This window comes from Musa acuminata, unplaced genomic scaffold, assembly GCF_036884655.1.
Source record: "Musa acuminata AAA Group cultivar baxijiao unplaced genomic scaffold, Cavendish_Baxijiao_AAA HiC_scaffold_1139, whole genome shotgun sequence".
Lineage (NCBI taxonomy): Eukaryota > Viridiplantae > Streptophyta > Magnoliopsida > Zingiberales > Musaceae > Musa > Musa acuminata.
In genome coordinates this window covers 358,356-374,910 of record NW_027021351.1, presented here as the reverse complement: position 1 = coordinate 374,910, position 16,555 = coordinate 358,356, and the positions used below count along the sequence as shown (strand labels likewise).

General features: G+C 42.4%; 2 protein-coding genes across 2 annotated transcripts; one reads left to right on the top strand and one right to left on the bottom strand.

Annotated features, from left to right (window-relative positions):
- Positions 1-262: 262 nt before the first annotated feature.
- On the bottom strand, positions 263-8,510 carry LOC135671492 (uncharacterized). Its single transcript, XM_065179654.1, has 4 exons — positions 8,131-8,510; positions 7,900-7,979; positions 7,759-7,817; positions 263-881 (listed from the first exon to the last, which is right to left on the bottom strand). The coding sequence occupies exons 1-4, from the start codon at positions 8,419-8,421 to the stop codon at positions 577-579; spliced, it is 735 nt and encodes a 244-aa protein (XP_065035726.1). The 5' UTR covers positions 8,422-8,510; the 3' UTR covers positions 263-576.
- A 3,782-nt stretch (positions 8,511-12,292) lies between these two features.
- On the top strand, positions 12,293-14,233 carry LOC135671421 (ras-related protein RABA1f-like). Its single transcript, XM_065179528.1, has 2 exons — positions 12,293-12,717; positions 13,568-14,233. Exons 1-2 carry the CDS (start codon positions 12,497-12,499, stop codon positions 13,992-13,994), a joined length of 648 nt encoding a protein of 215 aa, XP_065035600.1. The 5' UTR covers positions 12,293-12,496; the 3' UTR covers positions 13,995-14,233.
- The last annotated feature ends 2,322 nt before the right edge of the window (positions 14,234-16,555 follow it).

Sequence of the window (16,555 nt, the reverse complement as noted above, 5' to 3'; positions counted from 1 at the left end):
ACGCGGACACGCAATCGAGACGTGCGCAGGATAAGCATGAGGTTGAAATTATAGCCATTAAAATAATTGCATATGTTTTCTAAAGATAATCTCACCTTCAATACTTAGCATTAGCACAGGATCAAGTAGATTTCGCCAAGATATCCTCTGCACCTTGTAATAATGTTCCTGTGATTAATTTATAATCCAACAACGATTAGATTCTAAAAATGATATACTCACAATCTTCAACTTTTTTATCAGTGAACATAGATTTCATCCATTTGACAAAATTCCACATGATATCTTCAATCATAACCATCTCCAGTTTATCTGGTCAACAGATAAAGAGAGTTTGCATCCACAATGCTCCTACATGAGATGACAAATGGATAGAAAGAAGAATGATGTGCACTTAAACAACTGATATAGGAAGAGAGGAACTTATCACACCTCTTTGAATCAGCTACAGACAACAGGGAAAAGTTGAAATCTTATGAGAACACCCCATTATTTCTCATTTCTTCTATTTAACTCCACTCTTTTGCTTATCGAAAAGGGGGTGGATGTTGGACATGCCATTGGTCCAAGCATGAATCAAAGGGCTGGCATTTCTAGTGCCCGGAGAACATCTTTGAACTCGAATTCATGAGTCTCTTTGTTGAAGCGTTCGACAAGTTTGTACCGCACATCATTCAGATAGAATGACTGAGCAGTCTCCATAAGCCATTTTGCTTCTGAGTCACTGAGCTTGCTGGTGAACACGACGTCTCCACGAATGAGCACAACATCCTTGCTGTCTGCATATTCAGTGTAATGGGTGACTGTGAAGTAGGGGCTTGCTTGGGTTCCTCTGGCCTTGTAATCCTCAAGGCCTGTGAAGAGCATGTGTGGCATCTGCACTGTGACATCAAAACAAAGGCACATTGGAGCAGATAATCCAGGGCTTCATCAAAATGAAAAAAATACATATCTTCTGAGGTATCAGACTTACTGAAGTATTTCCAACAAACCTTCCTGAATGTCAAAACTTATAAAAAAAACACACCAAAACCTTTAATAGAAAATTTGGAAAAATTAATACTATAGCGACAAGGAGAAAAGAAAAGGGCAGATACTCCAAGCATCACATTTGAAATGTATCTAATAGAAACCGTTTCAGGGTGCCACTACATTATGCATCTAATAACCACCCATTTGCAGAACAAGTTCATTTCAATAGATATATACCTGGCTTCTTTTCCTTGCTTAGGATGAAACCAATTGACTTCTATGGAAGATATTGTTCTCTTAGTATCTTGGACACTGGGAAGCAAGAATTACAATAAGCAAGACACGTATATCCATGATAAGGATGAGTCAATCCCAGAAATCTGATACTTTGGTCATAATAAATATCCTAGTAGATCAGATAACCCTAAGATTCTGAGGCAACACAATGTATTATCTGGGAAAACCAGATTGATTGAGATCAGTAAACCTGAGTGCTCTAATCATAGGCCCTTTGTCTATCAAAGTCCATGCTTCAAAGCCCCCATGCCTCCTCCCTTACCTACCAGATTTGATTTGACACTAGAAATGACATTAAGAGAAGAAACGGAGAGGAACAAGATAACAAGATGCAGATAAATACATACATATATTTGTTCCAATTTCTATTCCATTGATTTTTTTTTCTCTTTTGTGTGTGTAAATACATACATATATTACATATAGTATTTTAAGAGTTAATTAAACTTAATTCCTATGATGCAAAGATGGTTGTGCTCTTTGGTAGATTATTTTGAATTATAAAAGAGCTGACAACTAACAAGTAGACATTAAAGACCAGTGGTTCTTGCACCCTTCTTTTTTTTATTTTGGGACAAATAAACTCAAGGTGGGTAACCAAGAAATCTGACAGCAGCTTATAATTAAGTATAAGCTAAAAACAGTGTCACTGTCACATGTGCATCAGACTGTGTGACCTTGTAGTGCAAACTGGACCATATGAGTTCATGCTAAAACTATGCAATATGTAAAATACATACCTGTGGACATCATAGGTAGGAAAAGTGACAAAATCCATGTATCAAATATCAATGTTAATCAAGGAAATATTTGACTTACTGATGCATACCATGTCATACTATGTCATCACCGTTAGTGAAACTAAAAGTAGGACAGAGATCATTGGTGAAATAAATCCATGTATCCAACCCAGTTTGCTGTTGTTTTATTTCATCATGTAAATCATGCCATAAACTTTCACAGTTATGTAGGCTAATGGTATCGATAGTCAACTACTGCTTAAGACGGTCATTAGAACTCTTGCTCCTGACAGATAATTGTGAAATAATTATACTGATAAGCTCTCCTGCCTGTATTCTATCTTGCATACTGGGAGGTAAATCCTAGGACTAACTATTCTAAATTTTTTCCCCCCAAACGAGCACTGGTTCTGAAACAAGAACAACAAGTTGACAAAATACCGAATGCATCAAAACAAACTGAAATAAGTATAATCATGACACGGACTTAGCTGGTTTTGCCTAAGCCGTGCGGCACCCTTGCGTGTCCGTCCGCAAAGGTCAGCCTCCCCGAAGACTCCCATTGTCCCTTAGGACCAACAAGAGAGAGAACGGGCAAGAGAGAACGCCTCAATCGGGATCCACAAGCAAACATCTCCGAAAAACACTTCATAGACAATGCAAATTACAAACAGACTTTACAAGCTCTGAACAGTGGCACAACAAAGGGTAAAATGGTCCATTACAGACCGAAAAGCTCTCGCACGTGTCCACATGACACAACCTTTATTTACAAGCCTAAAGAGGCCACCAACCCAACTAAAGTGGGACTATTAAGCCTTCGGCCGCCCCTTTACATGTTGTACAAGGCATGAACATGTCAACCGACACGGACAGATATAAGCATTACATCAAACATCCTGTTTCAAAGTTTGTCCGTGACATTCTCCCCCACTTATCCCTTCGACGTCCTCGTCGAAGCCTTTGTGAACACTGTAACTCTTCGCCTTTGCTGAGTCTTCAATCTTCCGCTCCAGCTGCAATGCGCCTCCTGGCTCCCAGCTGCTCTCCGCTGCTGTTTTTGAGTAGTCGAACCTTTGATCCGCCATGCTGCTTCAACTCGCCAATGACTCTGACTCTGGTGTGGGGTTGGCTGAGTTGTGTTGATCCTCGTTAATTCCTGCGGATCCACCAAATGAAGGAAAAGACCATCCTTACTGCGCCAGTCTCTCAAAATCTCCACATGCTGCTTGAACTGGGTGGATGCTTGTTGGAGCTTTAACGAGCATCGCCTCGCAAACTTCTAAAGTTTTGGGTCCTTCCTCCACAAAATCTGCTCATTGACTCTTCTTTCAGTTAGTTGTCACATCCAAGTAGGTTCGCATCACTTCCGCTTTCGATTGGCATTTCGTTGGGAAATGAAGCGGACAATCTACTCTCAGTAGCACTGATCACCGTTGGTGAGGATTCGACAACTATTGTCTTCCATTATCTTCGAAGGGTCTTTGAACTTGTGCAGAGCTCCTCTGCTGGATAGATAAGAGAACTGGGGTACTCGGTTTCGCCCATTCTCTTAAGAGTTGAGAAGGCAAAGGTTACTTAACTTCACCCGCCTCCTCGAGGTTGTACTTCATGCATCGAGCTGGTTACTAGCCTTCGCCTGCTCTTTGCTCACACTTCTGAAGCACTTGAAGTGTTTGCACTCCTTGCGTTGAGTTAGCTACTGTGATTCACCTTCTCAATGCCATTGAACTTCTGGAATGCAGGAAGTTTTCACCCCAACTTGGAGTAATTCTCTGATATATGAGGTCGCCTCTGGGATTGTACCGTCTTCTCCATTAACCCTGCCGCCTACTCCACTGAGTAGCAAAGGTACAGCACCGCGTACTGCTTGCTTCGTTCCTTGGTCGTGCACTCTTGCATGACCCGAAGTCCTTCACTTACGGCTATCTTGATGAGAAACATGTTGACACCGGTCTTATGAAGTTTCTTGGCCTCTGCCCTTCAGCCTTGTCTCGGTACTTGGAGATTGCCTCTGCATACTCCACCTCCTCGACCCCTTTCACGACCAAGCGCTCTCCCTCCGTGAGAGCAAGGGATCAATGACTTTGACGGAAGTCCCGCCTCTGCGGTACCATGGCGCTGCCATGCCCATGGCACTACTATCCGTCGCCTCGCATCTGCATCCCTTTTCTTCACGATCAGTAGATATGTCTCCGTGGCACTCCTCTGAGTCCACCTCCATTCTAACTGATGCTTGATTTTGGGTAGCAAAGTCCCTCTGGACTCGTCGTCGCTTCCTCGCCCCTTTCGACTCCCTGCTTCAACACCTCTATGTTCTCCAAGCAGTTTGTTTGGTCGATGGAAAGACAGACTGCAACTCCCATGCATGGCCTCTGCCATCACGTTGTAGGGTTTGCACCGATTCTGCTCTCCTTAGCTTCCTTGGTAGCAACGTTCGCTTACTCGACCTTGTCCTCTGACTTGTCGGGCTCCCTTAAGCGAATATGAGCTCTGGAGCAGTCCAACTCTCCAGCTGCTTCGATCATACCTCTGTATGATCAAGTCCCTCCCATGGAACTCACTGGTACTTGCATTCGAACTTTTCCCTTGGTGGAACCCAGCCCCCATATGCTGATGACCAAGGTTTTCATCTGATGCAAAATTCGGTGCACGCTCGGAAGACCCGCCTCTGTGGTACCATGGCCTTCACTCCTTGAATCCATAGCCCTTCTTGCCGTCGTGTTGTTCACCAAAGCGGCGCTCCCAGTAGCTCCCGATCATACCTCCATATGATCTCATCCCTCACGGGACACAGTCGTGTGTATCGCATTGCCACGAACTGTTCCACCACAATCCGCTGCACCATGTCGCCTCCTGGTGACATCTCCATTGCATTCTGATCCTTGTGGAATAAACTCGAATTGTGAACCCTCCATGTGTGTGGCCTCTGCCAATACATCGCAGGGTCTCCTTCACCTTCGATTTTGTTCGCTCCTTTGGCAATCGACCTTCATCCACCCACTCTTGGGTCACACCTAGATGAAGCACCGCTCTAGGACAGTCCGTCGCCTAGTAGCTCCCGAAGTCCATCGACTTCACTGTAATTTGTGCACCATTGTCTGGATTCTGGGCCTCTGCCCCTACCAGCACAATCTCCGCTGCGCACCGCTTCCTTCATAGCAACTCGAATGGCAACACTGTGGCATATTCTTCAAGAGTACCCGCCTCTACGTCCTCTTGCCCCGTGCTAAGGCCTTCTGAACCCAACTTCGCCTCCGCAAATTGAGTCGCCTTAGTTCCTCCATCAAATGCTTCTCCGAGATAAGGTGCATGTGCCCCGAAGCTCCCTTCGTCTTTGGCACCATGCAAGATGAGTCTGCTCCATCAGAATGAAGGACCCATGGAACAACATGATCCTACTCTTGCCTCTGCAAGAGTTTATGTCCTTGACCTCTGTCTAGGGAAAGCACTGTGCCTCTGCTCCACGTTCCAACTTCTATGCTGGCTCCCTTCATGCGGCTTGGGTACTTTGCCAAGTTACACCCAAGTTGCTCCGCTCCTCGTTTTTACATTGAGTCGATGGTGGTCCTCGTGCCCACCATTCCACGGGTCAGCCCTCCCTTGAGTCCGATCTCCACGTCGACTCCAAGTGTGCCTTCATTTAAGTTGCTTTAGGTCGCTCCCCCACTTGATCTCGCAATGCATCCACCAATGCATTCTCTCGAGCGAGATCATGCGACAACTCCTCGCCGCTTGCTCAGTCCATCAAGCTTCATGGAGTTGTTGTTTGTTGAGGTACTCCTCCTCAACATGTGAGGTCCGTCTCACATGATTCTCCCTCTGGAGAGCCGGGACTTATCCCTCCTGGATAACTATCCCGTTGGAGCAACATCTCTCTTCGTTTCGGAGACCACCATCCCCTTGGACTACTCCGATCTGCTGAACAAACTGTGCATTGTTATGCCTCTTGCAAACGCACTTGCTAGATTGCGCCTCCACGTCAATACAGCCACCGCTGCACCCCTCAAGGCCCAGCAACATGCTGAACTCGTTGCACACTTCAGCCTCCTCCGGACGTATCCTTCGCATGCCGAAGAGAAAGTTTCAATGCTCCATGACGCCGAGTCTCGACCGCCTTGGGATGGCCACGAACATTCCATCGTCCGCATATAAGCCCATGCATGAGTACCAAATTCTTCGAGTTAGCAATTCCCCTCACCTCTGTGAGCTTTGCATAACTCTTTTGGTCGTTGAGCAACTCATTCCACCTTGGATGGTCTCATTCTTGCCAAGCGCCTTGCTTGCCTAGAGCACCATCAAGTATAGTTGTCAACGTTGAGCCGTAGCTCAAACTCAGCCATCCCAACCTTTGTGCGCTCCAAATTCTTCCAAGCTTGCCTGTTCTCGTGGTGCCTCTTGCGCGAAGGGTTGGCCATTCCTCTGAATGCCAATCTCAGATGCCCGCTCCTCTGAGCGACTCTTTTCCCTACATCTCCATGCCCGTTTTCCCTCAAACGGTCGCGCGTGTGCTGACTGCCCTCAACGCAGCCCCGCTAGGTCCCCCACGTTTGCATGTCAAGTGTTTCTATGAGTGCTTGTCCCGCTCTGATACCATATGACACGGACTTAGCTGGTTTTGCCTAAGCCGTGCGGCACCCTTGCGTGTCCGTCCGCAAAGGTCAGCCTCCCCGAAGACTCCCATTGTCCCTTAGGACCAACAAGAGAGAGAACGGGCAAGAGAGAACGCCTCAATCGGGATCCACAAGCAAACATCTCCGAAAAACACTTCATAGACAATGCAAATTACAAACAGACTTTACAAGCTCTGAACAGTGGCACAACAAAGGGTAAAATGGTCCATTACAGACCGAAAAGCTCTCGCACGTGTCCACATGACACAACCTTTATTTACAAGCCTAAAGAGGCCACCAACCCAACTAAAGTGGGACTATTAAGCCTTCGGCCGCCCCTTTACATGCTGTACAAGGCATGAACATGTCAACCGACACGGACAGATATAAGCATTACATCAAACATCCTGTTTCAAAGTTTGTCCGTGACAGTTAGTGAAACTAAAAGTAGGACAGAGATCATTGGTGAAATAAATCCATGTATCCAACCCAGTTTGCTGTTGTTTTATTTCATCATGTAAATCATGCCATAAACTTTCACAGTTATGTAGGCTAATGGTATCGATAGTCAACTACTGCTTAAGACGGTCATTAGAACTCTTGCTCCTGACAGATAATTGTGAAATAATTATACTGATAAGCTCTCCTGCCTGTATTCTATCTTGCATACTGGGAGGTAAATCCTAGGACTAACTATTCTAAATTTTTTCCCCCCAAACGAGCACTGGTTCTGAAACAAGAACAACAAGTTGACAAAATACCGAATGCATCAAAACAAACTGAAATAAGTATAATCATGAAAATTTTCTTTATTGATGGATTGGAAGACTCCTTACTTTATGATTTAAGATCCTGGTGGTTTTTTTTATAGGTTTTCCTGATAATTCTATTTGGAAGTTAGCACAACAAGTCATTATACTATCAGATCAAGCATATCTAGGTTTATTTAAGGTACCCTTAATAAATGTCAAGGCTAAAAAATAAAGAACTTGCATAAGTAGGAGACAGAGAGGATCTTGAGTCCATTCTAACCATATAAATTTCTTTCATATAAATAGTAAAATTAATAATAAATGTGGCCTTGAATGAATATATCAAAAGGAAACTGCATAAATAGGAAAAGGAGAAGATGTGACCTTGGATGAACATGCTGGTATAGCCACTCCCCCTCCACAATGGAATGACGAAATGCCGGCTATCCGAAGAACAGATAAGAAAGGAAGAGTGAGGGCGAAATATTTTTGTCAGTACACAAACAAAAAAGAGAAGACACATACCAGGTGATCGATCGTTGATCCAATAGATGATATAACTTTGCTTTCATGGACGTGCCTATATGACCTCTTCCAATATGATACTGGAGAAAAGGAATGATTTGGGAAAGGAAATTAATAGCTGATGAGTTAGAAGATGGATCGACCAAGATTCAAGCCTAAAACCCTAAACTGGTGAACATGACTTGGAAGCATTCTAACAAACGACTGGTGGGTGTGAGAACGAAACTTAACATCATCCCAGACGGAGACGAGCTCCTCCGGCGAGCAGTTCTTGGCCCTCTCCAGGTCGATGATGGATCCAAGTTGTTTTGGCTCTAGGGGGGTGAAGCCAGTGGCGAACTTGGAGCCCCTTCGGCATCCTACCGACATCCATTTGAGGTGGTCGCCGGGAAATGATTCCCGGATCGGTTGCTCGAGGGAGAAGAGACGATGAGGTGGAGGAGGATGGCAAAGAGGAGATCGAAGAATGGACGAAGGCGACGATCTCGAGAGACGTGAGAATCTTGAGAGCAAACTCCGCATCGTGCGAGGTTTCGATCATAAAAGCTACGAGGAAGAAGGCAGTCGATTCGTGCAGAGGTCTTCGAGGATGCAAGGTTGGTTGGGGCCTCACACGCTCTTTATACTCGTTGTCGCAAGGCAGGCCGCAGGGGTGGGCTTACGGCCCGCTTGTTTCACCAAAACCCTGTAGCTCACAGCACGCAGCGTTCGGCAGCGCTACGCTTCGAGGAGAAGAGGGCGGGCGACGGCAGCCGATGCCGAGAGATGAGCGCCGTCGTGCAGCGCGTCCCATCCGCCGGCCTCGAGGTACGTGTACCCAGTGCATTCACCAACATGGAAATGAACCCGAGGGCTTCGGAGCGCTCTCACTCCGTCTCTTCTCTGCGCAGGTGGCGGGCCGCGTGGTGTCCGAGATCGGCCCGGGCCTCCTCGTCCTCATCGGCATCAATGAATCGAACACCGACGCAGATGCCGATTACATGTATGCAGAATGCCCGTTTCCTCTCATCTTTAGTCTTAAGGTGATTAATCTGCATTAGTCGAAGAATTTCCATATAGCTCGAACTGGTTGCTGTGGTTATCTAATTTATTGAGATAGAATTAAGATAGCCTATTAGCGAAGCCTAACTCCTAACTCCTAATGGGAGATATGAACCTTTGCAACAATATTTCGGTTATGCTTCATATTTAATTCCATTCATAAATTCATTTTACATGAATTATGTTTATTCATGTATCAAGTATTTCAATTTGGGGGCGTAACTAACTGCATAACTATTAGAGAAGGTTTTCTTTAGGGAGTAAGCAGAAGGAACTTTGTATAACAACTTCATTCGGTTAATGTGTAAATCATTAGTCAAAATATTTAGATTTAAATTAATAATTGTATACTCATGGTGAGTCTTTACTTACTTGAGTTAGTTTAAGTTTAATTGAGTTAGTTTCGAGTATAATCAGACTAACTCAATTAGGGACCCATTGAGCCGGAGTTGAGGCTTTTTTTGGACCAAAAGAAAGGTTCATTCAATGACCTTTAGTTGGCCCAAGCGGTGGCACCGCCTAAGACTCGGCCTCCCAAGTTGTTTGGGCGGTGGTACTGTCGAGATTGATGATGGTACTGTCCAGATATAATATTCCAGACTATGTCAGATGGTGGTATCACCAGACTTGACGATGGTACTACCTAGTGTCAATGTCAGACTGGGCGATGGTACCACTTAGTGTCAGACTGACAAGTGATGGTATGACCAATTGTCAATTTGGCAAATGGTGGTACTGCCCAATACCGATGGTAGTACCACTAGTACCCCAAAAACCTAAGGATTTAAATTTTGATTTTAATTTTTGAAGCGATTTAGAGTCTATAAATATCCTACAAATTTCTACTTGAAAAACACATGAAAATAGAAGAAAAACTCTATGATTCTAGGGTTGTAATATCTTAAAGTGTAGAGTCTCTCATCCTAGTGATAGTCCTAAGGGAGGTGTGTGAGGAAAGACTTGTAAAAGAGGGGTGTAAAGGTTCTCTCTTGAGCTTGTGAAAATGAGAAATAGTTGTAAGGGTAGTTGATCTTCACCCGTTAGAAAGAAGATCGGTAGTGGAAGCCGGTGGCCTCGAGTGAAGAAGAATCAAGAGTGGATGTTGGTCACAATGATCAAACCACTATAAATCTGGTGTGTTTTTTTTCCTTTGCTGCTTACTTAGCTGCTCACTTGACTTTACATTTACTCTAAGTCAAACTCAAACACTTTCCGATACAAGCTTTATTGAAATGATTTTTCTACATTGAACAAGTTTTTAAATCGTCGTAATTTTTATATAAGACTAATTCACCCCACACCCCCCTTAGTGTTGATTTCAGTCCTAACAAATCTTACGAAAGTAATTGAGTGTCAATAAAGGATCATCCACTCTTTGTATCGTAAGAGGAATATCTCGTATGTGCTCGCTCAGATAAAATCCCTAGCCAGGGTCATTCAGATTGAGAGAGAAGGAGTTCTCTAGGAGAATTTGATTACAATGAGACTCGGATAGAATTCCGTATGGGCTTGACATTACCATACCCAATATATGGTCTTTAGAATATTAGATGGATAACAGATTATAGATACATGATACCTGAGGACAAACAAGTCTGATGTATTAGATCCCTTGTACTATTTGGGGACTATGACATAGTGGCCAGTATATTCATAGTCAATAAGTCGAGTGAATTATTATAAAGATAATAATTTACTATATTAGAAGGAGTTCTGATAAGATCGACTCACATCCAACTCAGTATCGATCATAGAGAGTCACACACATATGGTGAATGTTGCGATGAGTAGAGGTATGTATATAAGATATCCATGGAGCTCCTAATTTAAATCCTATGGATAAGATCCAATAAGATTAGGTAATTGGATAGAGATCCAATATCTAATAAGGATATGATCCATTAAGGGTTAAGTTACATACACCTCCTATTTCCATTAAGGGTTAAGCTGCATGTACCTCTATAAATAGGAGAAATCTCACGGTTTATAGGCTAAAACTTTTGGTGGTTGCCCCTCCTATTTTCTTCAGCCTCCTCTCCTCCTCCTTGGCTCTGGTAGCCTTGTAGTGCACGTGGAGAAGGAGATCACGTAGCGATCTAAGAAGCATCGTCATTGCATCAGCCATATCGATCACCATTAGAGAGGAGTATGCATCTTCTTCATCCTCTCCATTGGATTTAGAAATTTGAGCGATATATAATCTTCCTAGGTACACTTCTCACATAATATGTGCGGTTTTTGATTTTACGATTTTCTCACACACCAATCGTCGCACAACGATCAAGTATTTGACTTTAAAAAATTTAATTTAATTTTTATTTTCTATTATGCATGAGGTGTCAATCCGCGATTTCTCAACACGAAATGTCATGCCAAATTTGTTGGGGCAGTCAAGGTGTCCGTGGAGCGGATGCCATAATATACTATATCAAATCCCTTACTTGGTTTAAAGATATTTGTCATGTGTACAAATTACTTAGAGTTTGACCTTCTACAATTAAAATATTTGACGAGGCAAAGTCCATGTTATCAAAGTCAGAACATTCAACCCTCCATTTTGTCAAAATTATCGAATGAGGTGATCTGTTTTATAATTTTTTATTTTTAAAAATTATATCGAAATATCTAATATTTTACCAAAAAAACCTCGACGATTGATTTTTCACGGATGGCACCTCCACATATTATCATTCTTTTATTATTTGAATAAAAATATCCTTAGTCTTTTACTAAGATAACTTGGTCACATATGCTATTCGAAAAAATTGATAATTAATTATAAATATTTAAAAAAATAAAAATAATAATACTAATAACTTAGAATCATTAGGATATAATTATAAGATGATTAATATTTTTTATACTTTTTAAAATATCATGATAATTAATTATCAAAATTAGGAAATTTTTTAAATAACATCTATGAACAAGTTATTCAAGTAAAATTATGAGGGCATTTTAGTTAAGTGAAAAAAAAACACCACAGGTGAAAATGAATATAGGGGGAGGGGGTCATCCGATAAAAAGCTTAATAGTGATTTTTTTTCCCTTGGTACGATGCCCTTATGTTTTTTATGATCATATGATTGTTATTTAAGTTATGCGTGGTGATACAGATCATGTGCATACGGACATTAAAATTAAGAGCAGCTTAACGTTGACCAGGAAATCGGACCCACCAACATCAAGTTGTGACTCACCAAAATTCTATACACTTTTCCTACCCATAGGTCGATGCCTATCTCATCAACCTGCGTTGCCATTTGGCAAGTCTAATCCTAAAGGCAGGTAGGTGAGTGGGTTAACCTCACGTCGAGTAGGTAAAAGGCCGGTAACGCCCGGGTCCCACCTTCGCGTTCAGTTACAGGTCGGGTAGGTGAGCAGTTAAGCCACGTGAGAAGGCGGTTCGGAGAGCTGCCCATTGGGGAAGAGACATCACATCGTCTTTAAAACTCGTGCCGTTTAGCTCGACGACGTCGTCCGTCTTGGAGGAACAGAAAGCGCAGGTCATAGTGAGGAGAGGAGAGGAGAGCGGAGGTGGCGGCGGGGGACGGTGATGGCGGCGTACAGGGCGGACGAGGAGTACGACTACCGGTTCAAGGTGGTGTTGATCGGGGACTCCGGGGTGGGGAAGACGAACCTGCTCTCCCGCTTCGCCCGCGACGAGTTCAGCTTCGTGACCAAGTCCACCATCGGCGTCGAGTTCGCCACCCGCACCGTCCACGTTGACGGCAAGCTCATCAAGGCCCAGATATGGGACACCGCCGGCCAAGATAGGTACCCACGACGAACGCTCCTCCTCCCCCTATGTCGACTCCTGTTCCCCTTCGTTGACTTTTCACCCCCTTTGACCCCTTTGATAGATTTCCAGCTCATTCATCCGTGATCGCTTTTTTGATCTATGTCTTCGTATCGAAATTGTTCTTCTGCCTGTTTCTCCTGTTTTGTTTGTGATTCATGGTGTTCCAATCATATATATTTTTTAGACTGTATAACTTAAAAGAAATCATAGAGATCAACGATGAAAAATACACCAGAAAAAAAAATATCTCGTATATTTTTTACTAAAGAATTTATATATTTTTCATCACAAAACCTTAGAGGATAATTTTTTATAGAAACCAGAGAGAAAGATCCTCTCTCCAAGTCCTAAGTATAAACTAATAAGCAACCAAATATTCATTAGACCTTCTTAGTATCCTCTCAACAAAATATAGAAATATAAGATATTTTCGTTATAATTAAACTTGTTCAAGTGTCATTCATTTTCTCAAAAGAAAGATTCGGGTTTCTTGAAAAAGAATGATTCATCTTCAATACAATTAATATAATGTATCTTTAAGGACTATATAAACCCTATATGTTGGGTCTTGAAATACATAGAGTTTCTAAAATTATAAAGAGTTTTCTTGAGAGAAATATAGAAGATTGAAACTTATCCTACGCTTCCTCTGTTTGATAACTCTATCCCTTCTTCCTATCAAGATCAATAATTTTTAGAAAAATCATATCATAATTTTTATATTTTGTTTTGTGTCACGAGGACTCCACCTAACTTGGAGATTAGGAAGCTCTCATACATCAAGATTTAATGTGTTGTATCTTCTTGGTCTTTTTGTTTACACAGATACCGAGCAATCACAAGCGCATACTATAGAGGATCTGTCGGAGCCCTCATCGTCTACGACTTGAGTCGCCATATCACCTTCGAGAACACAGCCAGGTGGCTGCAGGAACTGCGAAGCCACACAGACCCAAAAATCGTCGTCATGCTCGTGGGCAACAAGGCTGACCTGCGTCACATAAGGGTTGTGTCGGTAGAGGAGGCAAAGGCCTTTGCTAGTAAGGAGAAGGCTTTCTTCATGGAGACCTCCACCCTCGAGTCCATCAACGTGGAGAACACCTTCAACGAAGTGCTGACACAGATCTACCATGTGGTTGGCAGGAAGGTGCTTGCCATTGGTGACGATCCCTCGGCTTTGCCTAAAGGACAGACCATTAACATAGACATGGAGGATGATTGCCAAGCTACTAACAAAGCTGGGTGCTGCTGACTGTTTCATCTTAGTGATCTTAAGGTGCGCAGAGTGTGATGTGCTATAGAAGAAATGCATGCTTAGTGGATCCTCCCTTAGCTATATGTATATATATAGTTAGGTTGAGTTCTCATGGATCATTGGTCTACATGTATGTGTAGTGTGTCAGGACTTTAGCTAGGAGAATTCTAATTAAATTTTATTGAAAGGGGTATTTATGTAAAACCCCTTTGCTAGCAAGGAGAAGGCTTTCTTCATGGAGACCTCCGCCCTGAGTCCATCAACGTGGAGAACACCTTCACTGAAGTGCTAACGCAGATCTACCATGTGGTCAGTAGGAAGGTGCTTGCCATTGGTGACGATCCCTTGGCTTTGCCTAAAGGACAGACCATTAACATAGACATGGAGGATGATCGCCAAGCTGCTAACAAAGCTGGGTGCTGCTGACTATTTCATCTTAGTGATCTTAAGGTGCGTAGAGTGTGATGTGCTACAGAAGAAATGAATGCTTAGTGGATCCTCCCTTAGCTATATGTATGTATATAGTTAGGTTGAGTTCTCATGGATCATTGGTCTACATGTATGTGTAGTGTGTCAGGACTTTAGCTAGAGGAATTCTAATTAAATTTTATTGAAAGGGGTATTCATGTAAAACCTACCTAGTCGACCCCTATTAAAGAGGTGAAGAGGCCGGCTAGGATTAGGGTTAGTTGGGAGGTTGCTTCTTAGAGTAGGAGTCTTATTAGAAGTTAGTTAAAAATAGGAGTCTTGAGTAGGAATCCTATTAGGAGTTAGGGTTTAGAAGCCCTATAAATAGTCATGTATTCATCCTCTTTTGATAAGCAATAGATGAATCTTCTTAGCAGCTTTTAAGCAGCAACTTAGAGGAAGGAAACCCTATAGAGTTCCAAGGAGGTTGATCCCTTAAAGAGATCAACCCCAAGCTTAGAATCCATTAGGGTTCTAACACTTGGTATCAGAGCTGCGTTTTTGGTATCTCGTTGTCCTTCCACAACCATCCATTAGCCCTCCACAGCTGCCCAAAGCAATTCTCACAATTGCTTAAAAGATCATCGTCGAATTCCGTTGTCATCTCCACCACCGTTGATCATCCTTTGATCTCTCCGTGAATTACAACAGGTTCTAGTTTCCTACCTTACTGCTATTGCAATTTAGTTATCATTATTAAAAACTCTAGCAATCCATTAGCCCTCCACAGCAGCCCAAAGTAATTCCCACAATTGCTTAAAAGATCATCATTGAATTCCGCCTCTATCTCCACCATCTCATATCATTTTTTGATCTCCCCGTGAATTGCAATAGGTTCTAGTTTCCTACCTTACTGATACTGCAATTTAGTTATCTTTATTTAAAAATCTAAAAAAATCGTTCTTATATTGCTGCACAAACTTTTCGTCATAAAGTTTTTATCTCTACAATAAAATATGCACTGTAGAATTCCAACCGCATAGCACAGTTTGTTTGATTTTGCTACTATATTTTTTCTATTCAAATCTTTACGAAATTTTTATGATAGCTTTGATACTTCCTAACAGTGGATTTTCCTTTAGTTTCATCAAAAAAATCCTAATATAAACTACTGAGCTTTTACATCCAAACTACTAGATGCACTACAGAATTTCAACTGTATAGCACAGATTATTTGATCTTGCTATTGTGTTTTTTTTGTCCAAATCTCTATGAAATTTTTATAATAGCTTTGACACTTTCTAACAGCGGATTTTCCTTTAGTTTTGTTAAAAAATTCTTAATATAAACCACTGATCTTTTACGTCCAAACTGCTATACTTTAGACATAAAAATCTGCTGTAGTACCTTTTCGTGATCCTCAATTTTTTCAAACCTTTCACCACCCCATGCTATTAACCCATCAACAAAAAAAAAGACAAGGATATATCTGATCTACAGACATATACTATGGCTTCTCAAGATCCAGTTGATGCCAAATTTGAAGTATAAGAATCTCGGATTGAATCGCGGCTTGAATCGCGCTTGGAGGACAAATTGCGCGCTTTGTTTGCAGAATTCAGAATTGGACAACCGCCAAGTCCAACCAAATTTCAGCGAAGAGAGAGTTCAGAGAGGCCTCCTGAGAAGGAGGGACAGCCCTCAAACATACTTCAGTCACGCATAAGGGTGGACTTCCCGCGATGGAAAGATGGAGACCAGGCGAGGTGTATTTCACGCGCCGAATGTTACTTTCACTACTACTGAACATTGGATGATGCTATGGTGGAAATTATTACCATCCACCTTGAAGGAGATGCTATTAAATGGTATAATTTACTGGAATATAATCTTGGGGCTCTAACGTGGAATCAATTTAAGAACGCACTACTAAATCATTTCGGACCTACGGAGTATGAAAATATCAATGTCCAACTCGCAAAGATTCGACAAACCTCTATGAATCAAGAGTACAAAATCAGGTTTGAGAAGTTATCCTACCTTGCTCATGATTGAACTGATCGTCAATTGTTAGGACCATTCATCGAAGGACTCAAGCCAAAGATAAAAGGGGAGGTTAAGGTGCGGTAGCCCCGTACCGTGACAACCGT